General features: G+C 44.5%; 1 protein-coding gene across 3 annotated transcripts; it reads left to right on the top strand.

Moving 5' to 3' along the window:
* The first annotated feature begins 1,410 nt into the window (after nt 1–1,410).
* Nucleotides 1,411–24,113, top strand: fes (FES proto-oncogene, tyrosine kinase). 3 transcript variants are annotated; one of them, XM_007908599.2, is made up of 19 exons: nt 1,411–1,521; nt 4,866–5,114; nt 5,963–6,136; nt 8,864–8,960; nt 11,025–11,208; nt 13,120–13,257; nt 13,559–13,678; nt 15,373–15,495; nt 16,064–16,250; nt 17,188–17,268; nt 17,761–17,970; nt 19,180–19,302; nt 19,768–19,821; nt 20,340–20,458; nt 20,932–21,026; nt 21,578–21,701; nt 22,345–22,502; nt 22,664–22,786; nt 23,494–24,113. In XM_007908599.2, exons 2-19 carry the CDS (start codon nt 4,890–4,892, stop codon nt 23,634–23,636), a joined length of 2,478 nt encoding a protein of 825 aa, XP_007906790.1. In that variant the 5' UTR covers nt 1,411–1,521; nt 4,866–4,889; the 3' UTR covers nt 23,637–24,113. The 3 variants fall into 3 exon arrangements, with proteins under 3 accessions (XP_007906790.1, XP_042198957.1, XP_042198956.1); XM_042343023.1 differs by lacking the exons at nt 19,180–19,302; nt 19,768–19,821; nt 20,340–20,458; ... (3 more) ...; nt 22,664–22,786; nt 23,494–24,113 and adding an exon at nt 18,789–19,173; XM_042343022.1 differs by lacking the exons at nt 19,180–19,302; nt 19,768–19,821; nt 20,340–20,458; ... (3 more) ...; nt 22,664–22,786; nt 23,494–24,113 and adding an exon at nt 18,786–19,173.
* The last annotated feature ends 2,036 nt before the right edge of the window (nt 24,114–26,149 follow it).

The raw sequence follows: 26,149 nt of genomic DNA, 5'->3' as shown, positions 1-26,149 counted from the left end.
TAGGGGAGCGCCCCAGATACAGCTTTAAAAAATATATAATTGTTCGAAAAAAATACAGGGAGGTGAGTGGGTGGGGTGGATGACGGTAACAGGACTTTGTGAACACCCTGTAACATTACACAGTCAACGCCCTCTAATTGAGTACCGATTTCCCCACCTCCCCATCCGCCCCCCTCCCACCCCCACCTCACTTTTCAACAGGTTTATTACACGCCAGGGCAGGTGTGGGCGATTTGCGACACTGACCAAAGCGTTTGGGGGAGAGAAGCAACCTCTCAAACACAAGTGGGAGGTTGGACGTGGACGGGAATAGGATATTTTCTTCTGGGGCAACTTCCTCTTCGAAAGCCCCGCGAAGAGTTTTGCAGGAGGGAGCGGTGGGTGGGGGGGGGGTGGGGGGGGGCAGCAGGGAACTGGACATGCGTGTGCGTGTGTGTGTGTGTGTGTTCCAGCGCCTTGGGACGTCCTCCCGACTTGAAAGGCGCTGTACAAATGTAATCTTGTTGTCGTCGCGGTGGTCTTTGGTGGTCTTTGGTGGTGTTGGAGATGGAAAGGCAACGGTTTGGTTGTTCGGTACTGGCGCTTTGAGGGTTACTGAAAAAAAACATAGTGAGAGCTTTGAGGTTTGGGTTAAATTTGACACTTTACCATCGAAGAGAGGAAGGAAACCCAGTGAGTAAGTGAGAGGAAGAGAGAGAGAGAGAAAGAGAGAGAGAGAGAGAGAAAGAAAGAAAGAAAGAGAGAAAGAAAGAAAGAGAGTGAGGTACCACCCAAACAAATCTTGAACTCAGAAAGACTTAGAAACCAAAAGAAAAAATAGACTCGAGTTAAAGAGAGCAAAACCTCAGTCACAGGAGAAACAGCCAACGTTGTCCTCTGGAGGTTCCGGAGATTAACGGAGTAGAAGGAAGTCGCAGATCTATTGGCAAATTCCCGAAACTCTCAGTGATTCCAACGTTTTGCACAACATTTCTCTGCGTCGCAGCAAAACCGCCCACAGACCCGCACCACTGCGCTCTCACTCGGTTCCCTGTCACTCTCTCTTTCTCTCACTCTCTCACTCACTCACTCACTGTGTCACTCACTCACTCACTCTGTCACTCACTCACTCTGTCACTCACTCACTCTGTCACTCACTCACTCTGTCACTCACTCACTCTGTCACTCAATCACTCTCATTCACTTACTGACTGACTCACTCTGTCACTCACTCACTCACTCACTCACTTTGTCACTCACTTCACTCTGTCACTCACTCACTCTGTCACTCACTTACTTACTCACTGACTCACTCACTCACTCACTTACTCACTCACTGTCACTCACCCACTCTGTCACTCACTCACACATTGTCACACACACTGTCACTCATTCACTCACACACTCACTCACTCACTCACACACACTGTCACTCACTCACTCACACACACCACTCACTCACACACTCACTCACACAACGTGTGAACAAAAAGTTAAACAGAAGAACAAAGGATTTTTGCAGCTGCCAGAAATCCGCTTCCGGTAACTATACAATTTATTGTTCTTTTTCTTTCCAAAAAAAAAAATATCTTTTGTGCAGAGTAAGTCACAGGAATAAAACCGTCCTGGGGCAAGTTCCTGCTGGTAAACTTCGGTCTCTTTTTTAAAAAAAAAACGACAGCTACGAGTTGATCTCACAGACTCTCTCAACTTTTAAAGTCGTTTCAGATCTTTGGATCTGTGTTTCACTTTGAATTCTTTGGAGGCAGGAATCCAGGTAAGGGTTGTGGCTCTCATGCAATTGATAAAAGTTGCAATAAGATGCCTGGCCACGCACTCACAAAACAGGTTTGGGTGAAAGATCTCACACAGTGACTTCTGCTCTTGCAAACCAGGCTGCGATTTATCATAGAATTGAATTATAATGTGGGGGTAAAGTGCAAAACTGTTCAATGCACTGAGGATGTATTTACTGCCTTCCCAGTAAACGTACAGACGAGTCATTTTTTTTTGTGTCTGATCAAGTCCAGGGGGGTTACTTTATCATACAGATCACCCTGGAAGCAGGAGGTTGGTTTCAGTGACTTTTGAGATCTGCCACATTTCAAATGATTAGTAAGAACTTGAACAGGAAATGAATGTGTCTTTATGTCCAGTGAGATCTTGTCTTATGTCCAGTCTCACACTCAAATTAACTTTACAGTATATTCTGTGAAGTACTTTGAAGCATCTAAACGACCTGATAAGGTACTGTGTCAAATGCAAGGATTATTGTTATCATCTTTTACATTTAAAGCGTGCATAGAAAGACTTTCCATTATTGTTGTGCTTGACTGTCAAACTACCGCAGAGCGTTTTATGTACAATTACCGTCATAGTGGATGCAATGACTTGATTCCTGTCAGTGACCAGTGTCGGCAATGCCACATTGCTAGGCCCTGCAAAGTGATGACTAATTAATCTGGAGGGTTGCTGGTCAGGATAACGGGAACCACTCCCTTCTCCTTTGAAATAATAATCTTCAAGATGTCTCAAAGCGCTTCACAGAATATAGTGGAAAGTGAATTGACTGTGTTTTGTGGGCCTAATGTATATAATAATATAATGTAAAAGTACAATAGCCTGAGATCTTTTACGATTCACCTAGCTTAAAGTTTCCCAAGAGTAGGATGCAAATTGGTTGCGCTGTCTGCCTACAAAATACACAGTCCCTCCATTTTACGATGTATCCTGTGAAGCTCTTTGAGACGTCCCTCCCGACATGAAAGGCACTGTACCAAATGAAAGGATTATTATTCATTTAGTTCCAACAATGCTGCACTCTTGCAATCCCACAGTGGACTGTGATCTTAATTGATGATGTGGGTCATGAAACCAGAGAGTGCTACTAATTGAGTCAGGCTTAGCTTCAGAGCTCGAACTTGTTTTCTTCATGCTGAGCAAGGTGCAGGATGCAGAGACCTTGCAGGTCTCCTGATCTACAATACCCTGGAAATTAGGAACCTGAGAGAGGTGGAGGAAAAAGTGAAAACAAAACACAAAATACCGCAGATGCTGGAAATCTGAAAACAGAAGTCGCTGGGAATACTCAGCAGGTCAGGCAGCATCTATGGAGAAAGGAAAGTGAGTCAACATTTTGGGTCCACGACATCTGTTCTCACGAAGGGTGTTTAAAGATTATAAGAGATTTTGATAAGGCAGATGTTAATAGGCTGTTTCCACTTCTTGTTGAGTCCAAAAATAGAGGTTATAAATGTAACATAGCTAGTAGCAGGACCAATCAGGAAGAACTTCTTCACGGAGAAGTGGTGACAGTGTAGAACTCACTGCCGAAACCTGTGGTTGAGGCAAAAAAGTATCAATTTTTGCTACAGTATTTGAGAGAAAACTCGATGCCTACATGAGAGAGAATGAAATAGAGGGATGGGTGTAGGAGAGGGGAATAGGAGGATTAGGGACTCATTTGAAAAATAAACAATGGTCCATTGGCCAAACAGCCTTTGTCCTTGTTCTGTCACTCTACATAATCATGAAACTCTTCGTAACTGTGCTTGATGTATGAACTGCAGTTAGTTGGGGAAGAGGGACGAAGAGGAAGATATTTTGCCGAATTTTCTGCAGATCCTTGAATGGAATATGATGAACTGTTGAAGATGGGGCTTAGTGCCATTTTTTGCTAGATTATTGAGGAATCTAAGTGAACAAGCTTCTTCACTGAGTCTTATACTGGGAGTGACCCAGATAAATGTGACAGCTTCACTTTGGGTTATTAAATTCGCACTTTGTTACATGGTTCGGTTCAACCCCAAACACTATGGTTCACATTCAGCATCCGCAAAGGGGAGACAAATAGTCTAATGACTATCTCTCTTTCTCTTTCCATTGTGCAAATCATCTCTTGAGCACTTAATAATAATAATAATCCTTGCATTTGATATAGCGCTTTTCACATCGGGAGGACGTCCCAAAGCGCTTCACAGAACACACAGTAAACTGAATTGACTGTATATTTATGGGCGAACGCGGCAGCCAATTGCGCACAGCAATGTCCCACAAACAGTCGTAGATTGAAAATGACCAATTTATTATTGTTTTTGGTTTTGGAGGGATTATTATTAGGCTCTGTGTGGAGTAAGGAAACTTGCCCAGGTTTCGCCCTCTGCCTGGAATTGAACTCAGGTATCTCTCTTGCAGAGCGAGTGCTCTAACCACTGAGCTACAGGACTCCACTTGCAGTCCCTTTGTAGATAGATTTGTCTCCTCATGTTGAACTAACCACAGATAAACTACAGATAACCCTCCGTTTCTTCCAAGAAAATGCTTCTTCTTTTACATTAAAAAAGCACACCGTTGAGACACTTGTTAAAGCAGTCATAGCGCTGGAAATAGATCTCGGCTATCTAGCTAGTTGACCTCCAAGCTGCGAAGTCAAGATGCCACAGATAATGAAATGACAAGTGTAGAGAAGTGTCTCTTCTCAAATTTCATTGTCCATCAGACTGATTTCAGAAGTGTACACTTTGCCTTTGTATGTAATTTGGAAGCCATTTTACCACAGTTATTAAACTAACCAGCTTCCAAATAAAGACATCCAAATTGCTCACAATTCTGCACAATCTTAAATGTTAAGATAAAATGGGTCTGACAGATAAAGCCTAGATGGAATTTGGGAACAAAATTACAAACTCGATATTGTTAGCTTGGGTCTTGGGAATTATCAGGCCATTACAATTGCTTGACTTGAGCATTTATCTAATGCATGGATCAGTTAGTTAAATAACAGTGAGTGTCGGATCAGCTCAGTTGTGATTCGAAGACGTAAGCCAGAAGTTAGACGACTCTTTTCGCCAGAAAAAGACTCAGGCTTTTGTTCTCTCATTCCTCAGGCACACGCAAGTTGAGCGGACACGATGGGTTTCAGCAGTGACCTCTGGTGCTCCCAAGGGCACAGTGTGCTGCTTCGTCTACAGGATTCCGAACTCCGGCTGATGGAGATGATGAAAAAGTGGATGACTAACCGCATCAAGAGCGATAGGGAATATTCAGTGTTACTTCACCAGATGTTCTCCCAGGTGGAGAAGCAGGAGAGTGGTATTCAACCTGGGGGGCTGGAGTACATCAGTCAGCTCAACAAGGTAATGAGACCACATCCATTACATTATCCTGCTTGTTTTGTACCTTAAAAGGTTCAGTGGATAGGCTTGTCAAATAGATACAATTGGATACCAAATACTTAGATTTTTAGAAGGCATTTGATACAGTTACATAAGCGCGACTCTAAATGAAGCTTAAAGCTCATGGAATTTGGGTTAAGCAATGAGATATAGAAAGTGAGAATAAATGAAAAAAACCTCTGTCTGGGCCAGTGATTAGCAGGGAATGGAGAAATGTTAGTGGGGTGGAGGGGGGGTGGAATTGTGGAGATGGATAAATAGTCTAAGAGTTTTCTTATTTTTTTTTGGAATGAGGGGTATTTGGAGATAGAGCTGATGGGATGAATCCATGTAGGATGCCTGGTCTGTGGAGCAAGGGGAGTTGATGGCCCGAATGGTCTTTTCTTGCTGTATACTTATCCCTGAGGGTTACAGAAAGATCTCAGCATCATGGTGTTACACTGAGATCCAATGGAGCTCATTCACCCTGAGTCCCAGTTTAAAACCAAACACGAAGATGTAAAAGGCTGCTTTGTCTTTTGGGGAGTTAGTACAGGAGCTGAAGACTATTTTCTAGGATTTGGGCCTAAAGCTGCTCATGGCTCAGGATGTCAATGAGTGAATAGCCATTGGGTTATTTGTTCATTTTTCCCTGAGCAACCAGTGATTGGTGCAGGACACCAAGGGGTTGAAAAAAATAAGGAAGAAAGACAAACTCCAGTAGTGGTGTAGGACCCTGTGCTGGTGTCCGCACCGTGATCCTTGTCCTCTCCTGGGTGTCTCAGCCGGTCTCAGTAATATAGCTAATCTGAAAGTGTTTGTTGTTTCAGTCGTGGACAACAATCGTCAACCAGGTGGAGGTCCTGAGCCGGATTGTGAAGAAACACTCGGAAGACGTGAATTCGGGGCCGATAAACAAGCTGACTTTACTGATCCGGGACAAGCAGCAGCTGAAAAAGATGTACAGTGAGCAGTGGCAGTCACTGAACTTTGACTTCATCAAGGTTGGGTTTTCTTTCGTCGAGCAATTCTTATGTTCTTGTTATCTCGAGGTACAGTGTATAGTTTGGAACATGACATGTGCATGCGACTGCCAGGATGGTGGAAGGTGAACTGGTTGGAACTTGATCTTCTTTCACCTAGCAATTCTTATGTCAGGGCTCAACTCCTCAACCTTCATCTGTGTAGCTTTCACCAATAACTTCCTGCCAGCAACGAAACGTGGCCAGAATGAAATCCGGAAAACATATAGTGGTTTTCATAAGTTGGGCAATTCGTAAGGAAGTCATTAATGGTGACTATTATTATGACTACCTAGAATATTGTGTGTAGTTTTGGTCTCCTTATTTAAGAAAGGACATACTCGCCTTAGAGGGGGTGCAGTGTAGATTCACTAGGTTGGTTCCTGGGATGAGGGTGTTGACCTATGAGGATAGGTTGAGTAAACTTGGCCTATATTCTCTAGAATATAGAAGTAGGGGTGATCTTATAGAAACATATAAGATTCTTATGCGGCTTGACAGAGTAGACAGTGTGAGACTGTTTCCCCTGGTAGGAGAATCTAGAACTAGGGGTCACAGTTTTAAGATTAAGGGTCAGCCCTTTCGAACAGAGTTGAAGAAACACTTCTTCACTCAGAGGGTAGTAAATTTATGGAATTCTCTACCCCAGAAGGCTGTAGATGCTCAGTCCTTGAACATATTCAAGACTGAGATTGATATATTTCTAAAGGATAGAGGGATTAAGGGATATGGGGATAAGGAGGGCAGATGGAGTTAGGTTAGAAGATCAGCCATGATCTTATTGAATGGCGGGGCAGACTCAAGGGGCCGAATGGCCTACTTCTGCTCCTAATTCCTAATTCCTATGCTCCTATGATTCCTCCAATAACTGGAGCTGTATCAACTCCGACCCATGGGAACTCCGCTCTGCAAGCATCTCATCGGAGTGGATTTCACATGCCTCAGCGTGACCTGCTTCCAGTTACGACAAGAAGTCTTTGTTTGTAATTTGGAGTCATTATTAATGGCTCCCACTACGAATTGCTGCAACTTAGAACATTTCTCCTCTCACCCCCCACTACCACCAACAACAACAACAATAAGATTACATTTGTATGGCGCCTTTCACGTCAGGAGGACGTCCTAAGGTGCTGACTAGGCACCACCACCACTATTACAGAGCTAGTTATTGTTCACCTTTAATTTATGCTGAATACCTTCCCCTTTTCCAGACCTTGAGCAGGAGAGAGCCCTTGTGGAGATCACCTGGGCTCAAAGAAGCTCAGTGCTCTGTGGCTAGGGAGGGAAAAAAACAGCTTGGGTTCCTATGCTAACCAACATACTCTCCCTGCTGTAAAATGCCTATTTCAGGATTCTAAGTGAGAAGCAAATTTGGCTCAGTCTATCCCTTTCCCCAACACTCATTGATTCTCGGTGAGTGTTATTACTGAGTGTGAACAGAAGGCAGCAGGTTTCCACCTGAAGTACAACACTTTTCTTTGAAAACGTTTCTGTTTAATCTTAGAATAGCACAGTCTTAGAAAAGCACAGCCACTGCGACTTATCAACCTTGAGGCCTCCTGCCTAAATTTTGCGAAGTTCTGGGAATTCGACATTTTCTATGTCAGCAAATCATAACTTCTGCATTGTTCCGTTTTAATTTCCCTGTTTGTGCTGCGATGTCACAATTCATGTTGTTGCAACATTTTCATTGTCCACTTTTACAGTTTCTTCACGGATGTGAAAGACTGAGGTTTTCCACAAAGGAAATGAAAGGAGCATTTCACCAAGTAACACTGCCTCTAATACTTTGCTGGTTTCTGTGTGTACGCCCATATTTTCTGTGTCCAATATCTATTGGTTTTGTGGGTCTGAAACTTGCCTGTTTGCTGTATCTAATACCCTGCTGGGGAACAAGTATATATCTTGTCGATCTCTCTGTACAATGCAGAGCGTTGCTGTGTTCTGTCCATTGCTGTCTCCCGCTGGGATACCTTGTGTAAAGATATTCATCATGTACTAGATGTCGGTGGAGATTACCAACCACTCCCCCCAAAGGATACCTGTTTCTTGTTTTTTGGTCAGCCGGATGTCTGACACATACGGAAACCCATATCCAAACCAAACTGTGAATCAATACTATTATTCGTGAAATTGAGTTATGCATTCACCCAGTAGCTCATGTTTTGCTCTGAGCAAAAGCCACAACCCTGCAACTGAGAAATGCACAACCCAGCTTAGGACGTCAGAGTTGAGAATGGTGTTGAGGGAGAGGGCAGTCGGTGGTGGGGAGGAAGATCACCTGCCACCGGATCCAGGGAATTCTTATTCCACCCTTGAGGAATGTCCAATATAATAGTGCAGTGCTCCGAGACGCTATCCTGGGTGAAGGGCATTATATACATGCAGGTTATTGCTGTTGTTATTGTCGGTTAATTTACGTGACCGAGGCTTTAATGTGGGCTGCATTTCAAAGCGAGTAACAAGGAGTTCACGGAGACAAGTGTGTGTGGGCAGCAGGATACTGTGCTCATAAACACAGGCAGCTGCAATACTTACTCTTGCTCTCAGCAGAGCAGCGAAGGATTGCTGACAATCGAGTGACCCAATGCAGTGGATTGCTTGCTCTGTAACCCGTGGGTGTTAATCTTGTAGGTAATAGCTCTGAAGGGGCTAGCAAGGTATTGTGATAAAGGACCTCTAAATTCTCTGCTTTGCTGTGAATTGCAGGTGACTCAGACTGAAATGGACAAAATTCGGTCACACTATCGTCAGCAGGCCAAGGACACAAGTTCGGCCAAACGCAAATATCAAGATGCGAGCCGAGGTGAGTGTGGCACACAGAGATCCCACAATCCTCATGCGATCAGGCTGTTCACAAAGCCCTGTTACCTCCCGTGTTTTGTTTTTCTGCAGTGCACTGACCGATAACTGAAGCATGTGGGAGAATGATGGCAATTCTTTTTTAGAAGTACTTCATTGTATTCAGTACAAGTGTTCAACTGTGTTTAGACGTCCGGAGGATTGGTGTACGTGTGAGCGCCATCAATACATGATCCCTAGCCATGTTCGGTGCGACTCTTCTGTAACATGAATGGAGCGATGAGGAAGTTACTGGTTTCAGTAACTGCAACAGAAAATTTCATTGAAAAGAGAAAAAACAAAGGGCTTTGAACACCCTGTACTCTACTCGGGTGAAATGTTTATACAGTAGAACAGTGATCCTGGAGAATCGAACATGTGGGCATTGGATTCTCTGGCTTTACCAACAACAGTATTCAATGTAAATACAGTGCGGTGTGGCCTAAAGACGCCACAAATCCTTTACATGTGTATGGCTTTACAAAGAAAATAGACTAATAATCATTGCATTTGGTGTCGCGCTGTTCATGTCAGGAGAATGTCTCAAGGTACTTCAGAGGAGTTACTGTAAAGTACTGTGACTACATAGTCTGCGGATGAACACTTGTGCACAGCAATGCCCTACCAACAGTAATGAAGTGAATGATCAATTTTATCTGCGAGATAAAATCCTCCTCTATTTCAAAATAGTACCTTTATCGGGATTTGCCATTCAAATGAACAGGCAGATAGAGCCTCAGTTTAATGTATGATCCAAAGGACAGCATCTCTGCCAATGGAGTGCACCACCAGACTCACAATGTAAGTCAAACATCAAAGGTCAAACATCATGTAGTTTGACCTACATTGTGAGTTCAAAGTCCCAATGAGAACTTCAACCCACAAACTTTCAGAGGCGAGAGGGCTACCAACTGAGCTTGGCTGATACCTAAATGTCAGCACTGAACTTGTCGGAACTGCACAGAAAAGGATGCAACAATTTGTACTTTTTAGCACCTTTTAGATAGGATGAACCGCTTGAAGTGGTTCAAATGGACAATGGGAATGACTGTACAGGGAAGGGAAAAGGGAATATGAAAGGTGTTGACCAGAGACGTAGTCAAAGAGGAATGATTCAAGAAAGTTTTGAATCCTGCTTTGAGTGACTAATCTTAGTCAGGTACGTCGTTGAGACGATTCAAAGCTCTTCACAGATTATACTGTAAAGTGGAGTGACTTACAACAGGTTAAGTAGGCAAGAATCAATCAGAATTCCTTGGCATTGATCCCCTGCTGGAAGGTGCTCACATGGGGTTTTTACTAATTTTTTTGCTTTTTAAAACATTTTTGGCATGAATCCGTTTACTTTTGAGGAAGTGATAAATAAATAATGTTAATAAATTAGCATTTGCCACACTGTGGATTACTTACAGGAACTAAGCTTGCCTTTGAGACATAACTTGACATTTTTTTTCTGTAAATGAATCCAACCTGACGTCTTAACCTATGGACAACTTTGCTTACATCAGCTGTAAGGCTTCATTTTAATTAATAAGATTGGCCTTGAAACTTTTCATGAAATGTTGGTCCATTTGTTTTGGTAAATGTAAGAGTCTCTTTCGGCACTGTGTCTTGCTCTCCAACAAAAAGGCTCATCTGCTGAGAGATGATCCTTCACTCATCAGAAGCCACAAATGTCTGTGAGACACATCTGTGTGCAATTGACTATCGCGTTTCATGTACAAAATATATAGTCAATTCACTTTGCAGTATATCCTGTGAAGCGTTTTGAGACATTTCAACGATGTGATAAGGTGTTATGGCAAACGCAATGATTATTATTATTTTTAAACCTCCAACTCTCTCTGCCACAGCCTCTCCTTTGATGAGACAGAACAGAGGAAGCTTTACTTTGCAGTTAACTTGTACTGTACTTGACTTGGGAGTGCTGGTATGGGCAGTGTAGAGGGAACTTTACTCTGCATGTAACCTGTGCAGTACCTGACCTGGGAGAGCTGGACCCTCACAGATTTATATACGTCTCATTCAGATAAAGATCGAGACAAAACGAGAGACAAGTACATAAAAACGACAATGAAAATGCACCAACTTCACAACCAGTATGTTTTGGCGGTGAGATCAGCTGAGCTCCACCACCAGTCTCACTATCGTCAGGCATTGCCAGGACTCCTAGACTCTCTACAGGAGCTGCATGAGGAGATGGTCTACATCCTGTAAGTATCTGATACCATCTGCTTAGCCTGTCTGTGCCTCTCTCTCTGTACTTTGACTCATGAAAGCCCATGAAATCTACACTATTGTTTTTCTACACAAGAGCCACCCAGTCTAATCTCACTCTCCCACTCACTTCCCACAACATTTGTTATTCTTTTTTAGGTCTGAAATAACTGTCAGTGAGTGAGATGCTGAGAGTGGTGGGGTGGGGAAACAACTTTTCTTTGTGCTTTGCCATTTTGCGATTCACTGTTTTTTTAAATCTCTTAAACAAAAAGTGGCAAGTAACAAATCCACGCGTTTTCAGCGTCGGGCTAAGTGTGAGGTCAGTAACATAATAATACTAGTAATAATAATCCTTGCATTTGATATAGCACCGTATCACTTCGTTGAGACTTCTCAAAGCGCTTCACAGAATACATTGTAAAATGGATGGGCTATGTATTTTGTAGGTGAAACACGGCAGCCAATTGCACACAAACAGTGGTGAATTGAGTGACCAATATTTATTTTGGAGGGATTTTATTATTGGCGTCATTGGCACAAAGAGATGCCTGTGCTTTCCCCTACTGCATCAGCAGGGTTTGAGCAGCCAATAGAACGGGATTACAATTGTATCTTTAAGTTCTATGTCACACATTGCTGATAGAGATTTCCTGTTACAATGCTAGACTGCTTGAGGTTCACAGTGTGTTTTCGGTATCGCATATCACGATGGTGAATAGTGTAGCTTTGAGCTACAGTCAGATCCAGATAACCTACATAGGTCTTCACTCGATTTACTTTACAGTTTCTGCATTCAGGACCTTTGCTGGTCACTGCTTCAAACTTCCTCTTGTAACACAGTGATGAGTTGTTTTTGCAGAGTGGGACTGAGCTCAGGTTACATTGAATCTGTTAAGAAGCATCAAATGTTTCACTCAATAATTATACATTTGCTTAGATGTGACCTGCCTTCCTCCATTTTGACACAATGGTTCGGCCCAAAGCCGCCAGCAATTGTGTTTCGTTAACTCAATCTATGACAGAATTGTGTTCTGCGACACGAGGCTCTAAGTTGCTGCTATCTAAGACCAGAAAAAATAATGGCAGTGCTGATATTTTCGCACGCAACCATTGTGCCTGATACTGACCAAGACAGACTGACTTGGAATGCAAAGAATAAACACTTGGGTGAGGTACCAGAGAACATTAGGTGTTTGTGGGGCTGAACCCCAGCACAAAGCAGTGCCTTCAGGAGAGGAGGCAGGAGGAATATTGGAGTCGGAAAATGGAGAGAGAATTGGAAGAAAAAAAAGGAAAATGTCTTTACTTTGTGCAATTATCTACAAGAATTGCAGAATGTTTTTTCAGGGTCTCAGTGCAATGAGCAGAATGAGTTCCTCTGGGGTTTAAAAGGTATCATTTTTGGGGTTTCTGTCACTACTGTCTTTCCTTTCTCACCATCACATTTCCGGTGAAGAGGAGAAAGAGTAAAGCATGTTGCAGCTTGGGTCAACTTGCTGCAGATGTGCTGCTATTGCTAAGTGATGGTTGTCAATGTCACAGGCAATAGGTACAGGTCAAACGCAGACAGAGGCAGTGGCAGATTGGTTCCTCTGCCCCTTCATGAGGTTCAGGAAGAAACTGTCTCTTTCTCTATTTGCCTGTGGTCATTCACGTCAAGGACACCAGGAGAAACTCCCTGCACTTTTCAAATCTTTTCTATTGAGGAGGCACACACATCCTTGGCTTAACGTCTCAGCTAAAGGAAACTATTCCAACAATACACCACTTCTCCAGTGTTAGACTAGATACGTGAGACTTCAACCCACAATCTTCTCATAGGGCAAGAGAAGTAGTGCTACTAACTGAGCCAGATTAACACTTTTCCCTGCGATTGGTCTAATTCTCTTGCTTCTCTCCCACAGGAAAGAAATTCTACAGGAATACCATGAGATCACCAGCCTGGTGCAGGAAGAGGTGCTGAGTGTTCACAAAGAGATAACTGAAGCCATTGAAGCCATTGACCCAAGAAAAGAGTACGAAAGCTTCATTGAGCAAAACAGGTACAAACTGAGCCAAGAGTTCAAAAAGACACAAATTCAAAAAGACACAAATTCAGCTTTTGTGTAGTATTTTTCCTCCTCCTCCTGAAGGTATTTCAAACCCAATTTACTTTTCTAACGGGTGCAGCTCTAAAGCCATTGGGCTCCAGCTTTGCATTGCATTAAATTAGCTGATTTGAGTCAGGGCAGCATTGGGGGCTACAATTGACCTTAGTCTCTAGGTTGGGAGGAGAATCAGCCAGATCTCCTGCTCCTGATCACTGTTGACATTTTTAATCTCTTTATTCTTTGCCCGGCCCAGGTCAGTAGCTGAGGTCCCACCACTCGTGACATTTGACACCAGCCTGTTGGATGAAGTGGATAACCTACAGCCAGGAGAGCTGCAGCTGAATGAGTTGACACTGGAGTCCATGCAACACAGGTAATCCAGTGACCAGTGCACACGGGTGTGTCTGCGCGTGTGTGTGGGTCTGTGTGTGTGAGAATACATGGAGTGTGTTGTGTATGAGTGTGCACCATGTAAAGTGCGGATTATGTGTAGTGTATATACAGTGTGAGTGTCCAGTGTTTGTGTGTGTAACCCGTGCGAGTGTGAGTGTGTGTGGTGGCTGAAAATGCAACATTTGCAAAGTGGCTATGGCTGTGCTAAAAGTGCAACACGATCTGTAACTGAAATGACAGGATTCACCGCAAACATCGCTAAGTAGTGATGTTTCAATGTCATAAAGTTACAAAGCCTGTTCTGCAGCCAGCATTTGGTTTTCTGACCCTTTGTCTGACTGACCCGAGAAATGTCCCGAAAGCAAACCAGATCGCATGAAGCATTTTGAGACATTTCGACGATATGATGAGGCGCTATATCAAATGCAGAGATAATTATTTTTAGAACCTGTTTCTTTTTGCTATTCTGGGTTTACTTTCTTGATCCCATCTAGCATCTTAGGTACCTCTAACAACTCAGCGACAACTCTTTCAAACTGAAAAGCCTTGCATGAAAAACATGTCCTATGATGTGCTTATTATCATATCATTGGATATTCCGTTCCTGGAGATATCCCAAGTGGAAGAAGTCCCAGGTAACATCGCATACTGTCGCCTATAGTGAACATGAGTTGGAGAAGGAACATGTCCATATTCCATCACCGGAATTTCTTTTCTTTCAGCAGATTTGCTTGGCAAGTGAATTTCTGACAATAACTGTTCCTGCTATTTATTACTCAAACCCATGTCTCACAGGTATGGACATACAAGTCTGAAACCAAGTGTGAGCAGAGAGCCTTTGATGAGTTCAGGCCCAGATTGCAATCTTTTACTTGCAAAATGCAAAGTGTTCCTTCTTTCCAGTTGCTGAATGCTTGAGTGTGGAGAAATTCCTGCTCTCTGGATTTTGTGAAATCCTTGATTTTGTAACTTCTCAATTTACACAATGTGTTGATGAAAATAAAAGCAGTAGTGACAGAACTATTTGCGGCTTAGCCTCTGGTTCATAGATTTTTTTTTTCTTTGGTCAGCCAGGTGTCTGACACCTGCGGAAATTCTTCACCTTGGAGTCGTGACGTGGAGTCCTGTAGCTCAGTGGTTAGAGCACTCGCTTTGCAAGTGAGAGACCTGAGTTCAATTCCAGGCAGAGGGCGAAACCTTGGACAAGTTTCCTTACTCCACACGCCTAATAATAATCCCTCCAAAAAACAAAAACAATAATTAAATTGGTCATTTTCAATCTACGACTGTTTGTGGGACATTGCTGTGCGCAATTGGCTGCCGCGTTCGCCCACAAATATACAGTCAATTCACTTTACAGTGTGTTCTGTGAAGCGCTTTGGGACGTCCTCCTGACGTGAAAAGCGCTATATCAAATGCAAGGATTATTATTATTATTATTATTAAGAGTATCCAAACCAAACAGAGTTCCATGCATCCCACCTACGCATGGAAACAATCTCTCTCTGGAGGGATGTGTGGTGCTCACCCAATTCCAGAAAGCACTAGGCGCAGATTGGCATCAGCCAAGGCTTGGAGACCCCAGAGTGCAAGTTGGAGTAACTGCTGGAGTCTAACCAGCTAAAACTGCATAGCTTGCCATTAATTAATTCTCTAAATGAAACATCTCTCAAGCCTTACCGCGACTGACGAAGAGCTGGAGTCACTGAGGGACACGATTGATAGCCGACAGGCCACCATAAGGCAGATTTCCACAGAAATAGCAGCAGAGGAGCGATCGGCTGGCTGCAGATCACGGTATGTGAACACAGCACTGTGCACGGTTGTACCCATCTTCACTGCACACACGCATGGCTTCAAATTAACCTGCTCTGTCAGCCTCTTTAAGAGAGACAGTGATGTAACTACTTCACTTAACCGGGGAGAGAGAACCCGAGGAAAAGGTGATGGGAAACGTATACAAATTTAGAAGGGGAGGGGTGCGGGTTCTGCCTTGTGCAAACACCTGTGCTTTATCAAACTCAGTACTCCAAAATGCTTCCGAGATGCTGCCTTGCGCAAAGGGCGTTATGTAAGTGCAAGATGTTGTTGTTGATGTATTTTGTGCCATGTCTAATCCTATGTGTATTAGGGAATAGCTGCTTTTTCTTTTAAGGATGTAACTAGGAACCATTGAAAAGACTTGTTAATCACACGATTGAGGATTATTATTATTATTAATTGTAAATGGCTCTATACACATTGTTCACATATGGTTTTCACTCAGCGTATAATACACATGCATTTACACATGGCTTGCAGTCAGCAGTTGCCATTGCTGTGCGAATGGGGATAAAACAAGTTGATTCTGTCTGTTCCTTTGTAGCATCTACATCTTCAGTAAGAAATGTGCACTGGAGGAAAGCCGGCAGCAGATGCATGTGCTGCTGTGCACTAAGGGAAAGCTGGAGGCACAGAGAGTGTTGCTGGCCAGGAAACTGAAGGACCTGGGGAACAAGGAGCCACCACCTGCCATTCAGCTGGACGAGGACGGATACTCCATCTCTTCCATTGTGAGTCTCCCAGTGCCCGGGGTTAGGGAAAGGGGGAAATCACTCCTGATCACTATCCAGAGTCCTTTAATCAAAAGATCTAAAGATATGTGTGAGTAGACATTGGGTGAGGATGGGATCATTTTTGGCCGTGAATCCTTTGCGGTTCAACAACCTGTCAACCACTCACTCACTCAAGGTTCACACGAGGAGTGTAGCCGCTTCTGTAAAAGCAAGGACTCTTTCCATTGAAGCAGAGGTGATGGGTATCAGGCACCCGACTGACTGCAAAAAATGCAGAGGTTGAAAGGAAGAAGAATACATTTTACAGGCATTTAAAGTGTTTGAGAGTTTAGATATTGAGACTCTATTTCTGCTAGTAGGTGAATCGAGGACACGAGAGCGTGAATGTTACAATTATAACTAAGAGAGTGAAAGGGAAACAGTTGCCAGAATTTTTTCTTTCAGAGGATTATGAGAACATGGAAAGTTTTGTCAGGGGTGACTACTGGGTATTTAAAAGAGAATGAGATCAACACATGCAGAGAAAGGGTATTAAAGAATAAAGGGGAAAAAGCAGGGAATTGAGATCAGGGTAGATAGTCTAATTGAATGAATAAACACCGACACTGATAAAATAACTTTCCTGTTGTGTGATGGATTACTATGGTTCAATTCTGCCAAACACGGGGGATCGATTTCTTAGAAGTTCGCTTTCACAAGCTGGGAAGATGCTGAGCTGGGAACATCCTTGCTTCTTACTTTAGATCAAGCAGAATGGAGTGACAGAGGCTGTGCCCAGAAAGTGGAGGGGTGGTTGGAAATAACCACTGACCTAAACAAACACAAAGTTAATTATTGTTTGTATAAACATGCGTAGGGGAGGGATTCTCAGAGGATGGTGCTTTCTGCACGCTGTCGTTTAATTACCCTCCTGTTTTGTTTCCAATAACAAAAGGAAAAGGAGAAAGAAAGCAAGGCTCTGTCCCTGGAGACGCTGAAGAGTCACATCTCAGGAATTTTTAGGCCCAAATTCACTGTAAGTACAGATGCTATCAGCAAAAGTCACCATGTGTGTCCCTAAGCACCACTTCCTGATATATGTCAACGTGGACCGTCAGTCACTACACTTGACATTGGGGTCAATGGCATTGAAAACGGTGCCCAATTTCCCTCCCTCCCCTCTTCCCACCATTCTCAAGCCAATGTCTGTGAAGTCAACTCATGCATCCAAAGTACAAACTCTTACGGGGTGGGGGTTTGTAACCAAGGTGATGTTGGCTCTACTGTAACAGACCTGGAGGTGGGAGAATGGATCTGAGTGACTCTCTGTGGTGGACTTGGAGATCCGATACCTTGAGCCACATAGCGTCTCTGGATTCCAGGGCACTGCTGGTGATTGTCCACCCTGCCTGGCTCATCAATGGAACTCGGAGGGATTAACATATCACGGGACGGGGTGGGGAGAAGGTTGGTTCCCAGTAAGAAGACCATGTATTGATCACCCTCTGAGTTATTATTCTTGTTCCAGCTGCCTCCCCTGGTGCCTATCATTCCCGCTGTCCAGAAGCCGCTGTGTCAGCAGGACTGGTATCATGGGGCCATCCCCCGGCTGGAAACACAACAACTGCTGGTATCCGAGGGCGACTTTCTGGTGCGGGAGAGCCAGAATAAAGGAGAATATGTTCTGTCTGTCATGTCTGCTGGCCAGTGCCGCCATTTTATCATCCAGCACACGGACGTAAGTGTTGGTCGGTGGTGAACCCATGTTCTAGAAGCTTCCATAGAACCGTAGCAATTTACAGCACAAAATTCGGCCCATCGAACTACACACAGCCTCATTTACCCGCATTCCTCCCCCCATTCCCTTTTGACCTACTGCAGTAATAGTGAGCTCTGGCAAGTTCTCAATACAAAAATGGGTCAAAAATCATCTTTCAGTAGATTTGAATTACTTTAATTCATTTAAACTGAATTTTTTTTTAAAAAAATCTTCGAATTTGCTCTCCTCTCCAGAGAGCTGAAGGTGGGGATGGGGTGTATTTTAGACCCTGGTGTGAATTTATATTCTCTGCTTGAGGCAGAGTTTGAACTTATTCAACACTGAAGTTGCAGGATCATTGAACTGATTTGCTTTTTGTTGGCAGTACCTAGATGTACCTGAGCTGTCGTAAATTGCCAATGGAGAAGTAAACGCAGAAGTAGTGTAGTTTGAAAACGGTTTGCAGTCCGCCACTCTATTTATCCAGCTGGCCCCCTCTGACCCTCGACTCCCCTCACCACCACTTCTCCCTGAAGCCAAAACTCTCCACCTCAAAAGTACCACAGTAACAAACAGTAAACTGACTCCACACCTGCTGCTCAAACACTTAAAATGTCGTCCCATTTTGCTAGCACAGAATTAGTATTGTGTGCAAATAGTTACTGTGTTTGCCTGCACAGTCGTAACATTTGTTAGTGATCCTTTGAAAAAGCGCCTTGATAAATTTTGATGTAATAAGCGCTGTATCAAATATTATTATCGTTCTAATAAACATGATGTGTAATTTGCACCAGCAGAGTGTCTGTCCTACAAACAAATCAGATGAACGCCCAATTCATTTGAATTGGGGTGAATTTGGATGAGAGGAATATAAGCCGGGATAACCAGCAGAAAGCTCCATTCAGACCTTCAACCACATTGTCCTCCTCCCCACCACCGTTGATCTGCTCCAAAGAACCCTCCACCTTGTACTAGCTCTCCTTGCCTTCAAGACCCTACTCAAACCTACTTGATTAACAGTGCCTTTGGTTAATAGGCTCACTTTCCCCTTCTTTTCTCCCCACTTCTCTGCTCAATAGTCGCTATAAGACATTCATCCCATGTTTCATGAAAGCCGGTGTATAAGTGCAAGTTGCTACTGTGTTTGGGAGGTGTAAATATCCACTTTTGCTACCTGTTTCTCTACAGAATCAGTACCGATTCGATGGGGAGAGTTTCCCCACTATCCCCCTCCTCATAGAGAGTCTCCTGAAGACTGGGCAGCCCGTCACCAAGAAAACTGGAGCCATCCTGGTCAAACCAGTGAACAAGGTGCGTTTTCACAACAGTGGGCCAATTAAAACCTGACACAACACTCTGATAGTAAAGTGGAAGATTATCTGAATGATAACATATTAAATGACCGCCACCACCAATCAGCTGAGTTCAGACTGCCCAGAAGTTATGATTAGTTGTAGAGTGCTCCGGTCAGGCCACATATACTGTGTGCACTTCTGGTCCCACAACATAAAGTTGTGGAGTCCTATGCTCAGTGGTTAGAGCGCTCGCCTCACAAGCAAGAGGACCACGACTGTTTGTGGGACACTGCTGTGCGTAATTGGCTGCCACATTTTGCCCACAAAATATACAGTCAATTCACTTTACAGTACATTCTGTGAAACAGTTTGAGACGTCTTGAAGACTTGATATGGCTCTATATCAAATGCAGGGATTGCCCCAACTCTTTACCGTCTTCCCAAATGTGTAATACTGACGAGCATGTGTGTTCGTCAACAGGACAAATGGGCGTTGGACCATGATGAAGTCATCCTAGGAGATCGCATCGGAAGGGTGAGTGGTGTGGAAACACAGCTAGCAGTAGCATTTGCAGTTGATTACGTACCTTAGTTATTGTAGTGACTGTAAAGGGCAGCGCCAATCTGTGCCAGTAAATAGCAATGAACTTACAATACATTACAAAATTCCATTTGTATAGCGCCTTTCACGTCGGGAGGACGTCCCAAGGTGCTGAACAAATTACCTTTAGGAGTGAATTTGGATGAGGGAAGAATATCCGCTATGTTATTCTAAATGCCTCCTGAAGCACTATTAGAGAAAATGGAAACTAAGCTTCAATTCTCTTCTGGACCAGACGGTGCAGCACTCCTGCCAACTCCTCGCTGGGTGTCAGTCATTGACAATGAGCTCAAGTCAGCTCAATCTTCTAAGCAGGTTCACTGTCCAAACTCAAGTGACAGAGGATGCTCTCAACGAGACTGAATGCCTGGTCCCAGACACAACAGGAAAGTTGACTGAACCCTGGTCACGTTTTGCGACTTGTTTCACTTCTGGTTTTCTGTATGTTTCAGGGTAACTTTGGGGAGGTGTTCAGTGGCCGCATGAAGAACGACAACACACCGGTGGCAGTGAAGATGTGCCGCGAGAGCCTTCCCTCTGACCAGAAGAATAAGTTCCTGATGGAAGCCAGGTCAGTGAGAGGCACCGAGCAGCCAGCACAGCTCTGTGTCCTGATGCTATTTAATTGACCACAGGCTTAGCCAGTCAAAAAAAGCACCACTCAATCAAACCATTTGTCAGTTGATCACTCGCTAACCAGTTTTGCTCAGTTGGTCACATTTGATAGCAGTTGGTATCATAAAAAAATTCCAATTTAAAATTATATTTAAGCATTTTCTAATATTTGGCAGAATCTTCAATTTTAAGACAACAGTTTGGGGGCTAAGCCCATGAGGAATTCAGGGCTTATGCTTGTTCGGTACACGATTCAGAACTATTCTGTCAGCTGCTACAAGGGTTCCTTTGGTCGAAATGTTCTGAACGTGGATCAAACGTATCTCAGCATTGCTGTGTGGTGGCTTTAACAGTGCAACTCCTGCTAACACCGTGCTAACGTCCTCCCATTACAAAGTCAAACTGGTTCTGTGTGTTTCCTTCCCACAGGATCCTGAAACAGTACAGCCACCCAAACATTGTGAAACTGATCGGAGTCTGCACTCAGAAACAGCCAATCTACATTGTCATGGAGCTGGTAGAAGGTAAGCAAAGCAGCACATGCTGGTCTGTGAGGTTGATATTCATTAACAAGGAGAATTCGTAAGTCAGTTAGCGCTAAGGATCTTATCGGGCAGGCAACTGGGGCTATAATTGGTTTAGCTGCTGGATGAAGCAGGGGGAAAAAATCAGCCTGTTCAATCCTGTTTAATGGGGGCTGAAGTTTCTCATGGTTTTAGCCTTAAATTATAGATCATGCAGAATTTTGGAAAATCGTTAAATTCAGTCTTAATTTGGAAGCTGTTTTTTCCGCAGTGCTTACCAGCACAGCCACCACATTGATTGAGTTTAAGAATTTTCTGCAATAATGCATCATCTTAAATTTTAAGGTGACGGCCTTAAGGCTGAGAAAAAGAGGTATTCGTGGCTGCCGTCATTCTCTGGACTCACAATGACAAGAGTACAATCAACTGAGCCAGGCTGAGACCTAAAGGGTGATGATGGGCACCTTGGTGAGGCCAGCCCTGGGTGCCGGGTGGCCAGCCCCAGGCGCCAGGTGACCGGTGCTGGGTAACCGACTGTTTTCTCAAACCAGGAGGCGATTTTTTGACATTTTTACGGAATGAAGCGAAGCGGCTTCGAACCAAAGACCTGATCAAGATGTCAGAGCACGCGGCTGCAGGCATGGCTTACCTGGAGAGCAAGCACTGTATCCACAGGTTAGTGCTCGCGGGGATACGAGGGCCAGCAAGTGGGGACCGTAGGGGGTGTGGGGGTGGGGGGGGATTTATTCTGTGAAACAAAAGTTTTATTGACATGTTTATCAAGCTTGAGGGATACGATACGAGCTCTGGTGAGTTGTGGTCTGCTTAGTTATAAATGTCATCACAGACATGTATAGAATTGCGAAATCTTACTACATACAAAGGGAACTGTTTGACCATTGAAATCAGCGCCTGTACTTTTCTCCATATGATCAACCTGATCTAATTTTGCCTACAAACATCTGTCTAATTCCCTTTTAAAAGAATCTTCCCAATAAATGAGTCGTTCACCCCCTGGCTGTTCGGGGGAAATCGGTGTGAGCTATTTGGATGTTGTGATCACCTACAAACACACAGTCACTACATTTAACAACAATCATTGTGAAGCCCTTCAGCTGTTTTGACATTGCAGGAAATATAAGGATAATTATAACCATTAACTGATGCACTCTGCTTCAGCAACAATGTGTGGTGGAGAACTCCACATTCCAACCACCCACTGTGTCAAGACATGTTTATTTTCTAACCTCCCCTTTAATTCTTTTGGTGATCATATTAAAAGTGTTCCCTCCCACTCCGTTCTGTGTTCCTCCCGCAGAGACCTGGCGGCCAGGAATTGCCTGGTGACTGAGAAGCACATTCTGAAGATCAGTGACTTTGGGATGTCACGAGAGGAGGAGGATGGAGTTTACTCATCCACTGGAGGCATGAAGCAGATTCCAGTCAAGTGGACAGCACCGGAGGCCCTCAATTACGGTATGTGATTTCGTTGGGTGTATTCACGTTACAAATCGAATCGCGGAGAATATTAAATAATAATAATCCTCGCATTTGATATATTACGTCGTCGAGACGTCTGATAGCGCTTCACGGAATATACTGCAAGGTGAATTGTGTACTGTGTATTTATTTCATAGGGAGATTCACAACAGAGAGTGACATCTGGAGTTACGGGATCTTGCTGTGGGAGACCTTCAGTCTGGGCGGCACGCCGTATCCCATGATGACAAATCAGCAAACTCGAGAGGAAGTTGAACAAGGTGAGTTTACAGTAGCGCACGGCATCGAGGGAGTCTGGTCAGTTTCATGTACTGTATATCAATGTAAACTGCTTTGGCATGTTTTACCTCTTCTACCTAGGCACAACTGTCTTTCAGATGAGACGTTAAAAACCGAGGTCCCATCCGCCTGTTCAGGTGAACGTTAAAGATCCCACTCCACTTCAAAAAGAGAAGGGAGTTTCTCCCTGTATCCAGGCCAACAATCTCCCAGATAAAACTGGACATTCAATTAATGGCTGTTTGTGGGACATTGCTGTGTGCAACTTGGCTGCTGCGTTCACTTGCAAATACAGTTACTGCAATTTACAGTAATTCCTGTGAAACGCTTTGAGACATCTCGATGATGTGATACAGCACTGTATCAAATGCAAGGATTATTATGTTATTCTCTGGCATGGGAGTACTGGATAGGGCTGTGCAGAGTGAGCTTTACTTTGTGTCTAACCTATATGGTACTTGACGCAATGGCTCAATGCTGACACCTTTTGACTGAAAATGGAAAGAGTTCCATTACCCAATGTTAACATTGCCTCACTCACTGCCATATGGCAAACTAAGTGAAGAACAAGTTAGAAACTGGAGGTGTTCGTATCCCCAGGCTGAGCCAACACATTCAGGAGAAATGGTCACACTTTAAAAATCATTGTCTATCGAGCACATGTAACCTATGGTCATTCCTGTTCCAGGTTACCGTCTGGATGCCCCAGAGTCCTGCCCAGAGGAGGTGCACAACATCATGATGCGTTGTTGGGATTACAACCCGAAGAAACGTCCCACCTTCAGTTCCATTTATCAGGAGCTCTTGGAAATCAGGAAAAGGTGGAAATGAACCTGGGGATGAAGGCATCGATGAGAAATTGTTCATTCTGGAACAAAGATAGATAATTATTTGGGGAGGACAAGTTTGTAGGACTCTGGGGAGAGAGTGGGGAAGTGGGATTGAATTGGATAGCTCTTTTCAAAGAGCCCGGCACAGACAGGATGGGCTGAGTGGCCTCGTTCTGTGCTGTATGATTCTATGAAAGGGTCTGGTACTCTGTCACAAATGCAGACATTGACAATACTGGCAGTTAAAACTGAGTTTTAGCTTGGCATGCTTACATGTGTATGTATGCTGGGTTTTGGATATACTGTGTTACATTCCCACCACCACCTCATCTGTCCTGTGTACATAACTGGAAACTTTGTGACCCCTGTGTCCTGCAATCTACTGTGAAAATAGTCCAAAGGTTTATTATACACTGTACCTGTAGTACTATAAATTTATTCTACTGTATTGGGGAATAAAATAGTGATTTAATTTGCATTTCGGTGGTTTGCTGCATCTTGCAAGCGAGAGACCTGGATTTCATTCCCAGCAGGGCGCAATGTTGGGCAAATTTCCTTACTCCACATGCTTCTTTTTACCTAGGAACCCAGTTGTTAGTCGATTGGCAGATTGCTTTTCCGAGGATAATAATCCCTCAAAAAAAAAAGAATCACTAAACCACAACTGTTTGTGGGACACTGCTGTGCGCAATTGGCTGCTGTGTTCTGCTTACAAATATAGTCAATTCTCTTTGCAATATATTATGGGAAGCACTTTGAGTCATCTAGAAGATGTGAAAAGCGCTATATCAAATGCAAGGATTATTATTATTTGAACACAAATTTGAACATGATATTATTAGCCTTGAACCAATAATGCGTCTGGTCACTCAATGAAACAAATCTTATAGTTTATTATTACTTTAGTTCAAATTGGTACAATGCAAGCAAAGTCTCTCATTACATTCAAATCTCCCTCCCAGGGTCACACTCTGGGGAGTAGATCTCTCTTCAAACAAGTTTCTCTTGTCTTCCCCTTGACCTGTCTCTATCGTCAACCTTATATATGCTTATCCAGTGAAGCACTTTGAGACGTCTCAACGATGTGATAAGGCCCAATATCAAATGCAAGGATTATTATATAAGTGACACTTTCAGACTTGTATAGGCAAACTGAGCGTTCACTCTCAGGGAAAACCGAGCACCCAACAAAGATTTTTTTTTTTTTAGTCGGTCGGGTGTCTGACACGTGTGGAAACCAATCGACATGCTTAAGAGTACCCAAACCAGACTGAGAGTTCCACAAATGCCATCTACGTGTGAAAACTTCCATTTCCGCAATGGAATCGGTTCTCTCTCAGCGGAGAGACACACCCTGCTCACCTAATTACGGAGTTATGAGGCACAGGATGGGTACGAGCAAAGCCTTGGGGGGACCCCCAGAGCGTGCCCCGTGATCCTGATCGCATTAAAACCGCAGAGTTTGGCAGCGGAAGCAACAGCAACAACAGCTTGCATTTATATAGCTCCCCTCGTGCAGGGTGGCGTCCCAGAGCGCTTGAAAGCAATGCCTGGCAGGCTTTCTGTTGCCTTGCCCAGGCTTGGACCACCCACCCCACCAGCCACACCGACACTCGCTCTCCAGCGCTGGGACCAGTTGTGCGTCACCTCTCGGCTGGACTACTGCAACGCCCTCCTCGCCGGTCTCCCCTCCACCACCAGCCACAAAATCCAACTCATTCAGAACTCTGCCGCCCGCATTCTCACCCGCACCAAACTCCGCTCCCCGATCCCCCCAGTCCTCACCAGACTGCACCGGCTGCCTATCCCAGAGAGGATCCACTTCAAGATCCTCACCCTCGTATTCAAGTCCCTGCACTCCTCTGCACCCCCCGACCTCTCTGACCTCTCTCTTCAAAACAGCACTTGTTGCTTTCGTTCCTCCGGGTCTGGCCTCCTCCTCGTCCCCCCGAGTCCTCCGCTCCACCCTCGGCGGCCATGCCTTCAGTCACTACACCCCGAGGCTCTGCAACTGCCTTCCTCACTCCCTCCGTCTCGCTCCCTCCCTTCCCGTTTTCAGATCTCTGCTGAAGACCTTTCTTTTCGACCGCGCCTTTGGTCACCTCCCCCTCCCCCCCAACCCTCCCCCCCAACCCCTCAACCCTCCCCCTCCCCCCCAACCCTCCCGGGTCCCGGGATCCCTTACTGTAAAGCGCTCTGAGACGCCGTCCCGGGGTGGGAGGGCGCTATATAAATCCAAGTTGTTGTTGTTGTATGTGTGTGTGTGTGTGTGTGTGAGTGAGTGAAAGAGGGAGGACTGTGGCGGTAGATGCAATCCCTGACCCGCAGGGGGCGCTGTGCCGGAGCAGCACCGGGTGAACGCCGCCGGCGGCCCGAGCCACAGCGCGTCTGACACCGGCTCAGAGGAGGCGTGAAACCCGGGGCCCCGACACCAACCGACCGCTCTGTCCTTCCACACACCGGCGGCGGCGGTTGGGGGTTGGAGGCGGAGGAGAAGGACGGAAGGGGGTGGGG

Source organism: Callorhinchus milii, unplaced genomic scaffold (assembly GCF_018977255.1).
Source record: "Callorhinchus milii isolate IMCB2004 unplaced genomic scaffold, IMCB_Cmil_1.0 Scaffold22, whole genome shotgun sequence".
Taxonomy (NCBI): Eukaryota; Metazoa; Chordata; class Chondrichthyes; order Chimaeriformes; family Callorhinchidae; genus Callorhinchus; species Callorhinchus milii.
Note: the sequence above shows the minus strand (reverse complement) of the source record. Positions and strands in the feature narration are given on the sequence as shown.

What these genes read in the sequence shown, in the direction of transcription:
- fes (XM_007908599.2), top strand. Translation starts at nt 4,890, where the DNA reads ATGGGTTTCAGCAGTGACCTCTGGTGCTCCCAAGGGCACAGTGTGCTG. An exon ending in AGCAAGCACTGTATCCACAG is followed by an intron (nt 21,702 to 22,344) that starts GTTAGTGCTCGC and finishes TTCCTCCCGCAG; the next exon opens with AGACCTGGCGGCCAGGAATT. An exon ending in TCGAGAGGAAGTTGAACAAG is followed by an intron (nt 22,787 to 23,493) that starts GTGAGTTTACAG and finishes TTCCTGTTCCAG; the next exon opens with GTTACCGTCTGGATGCCCCA.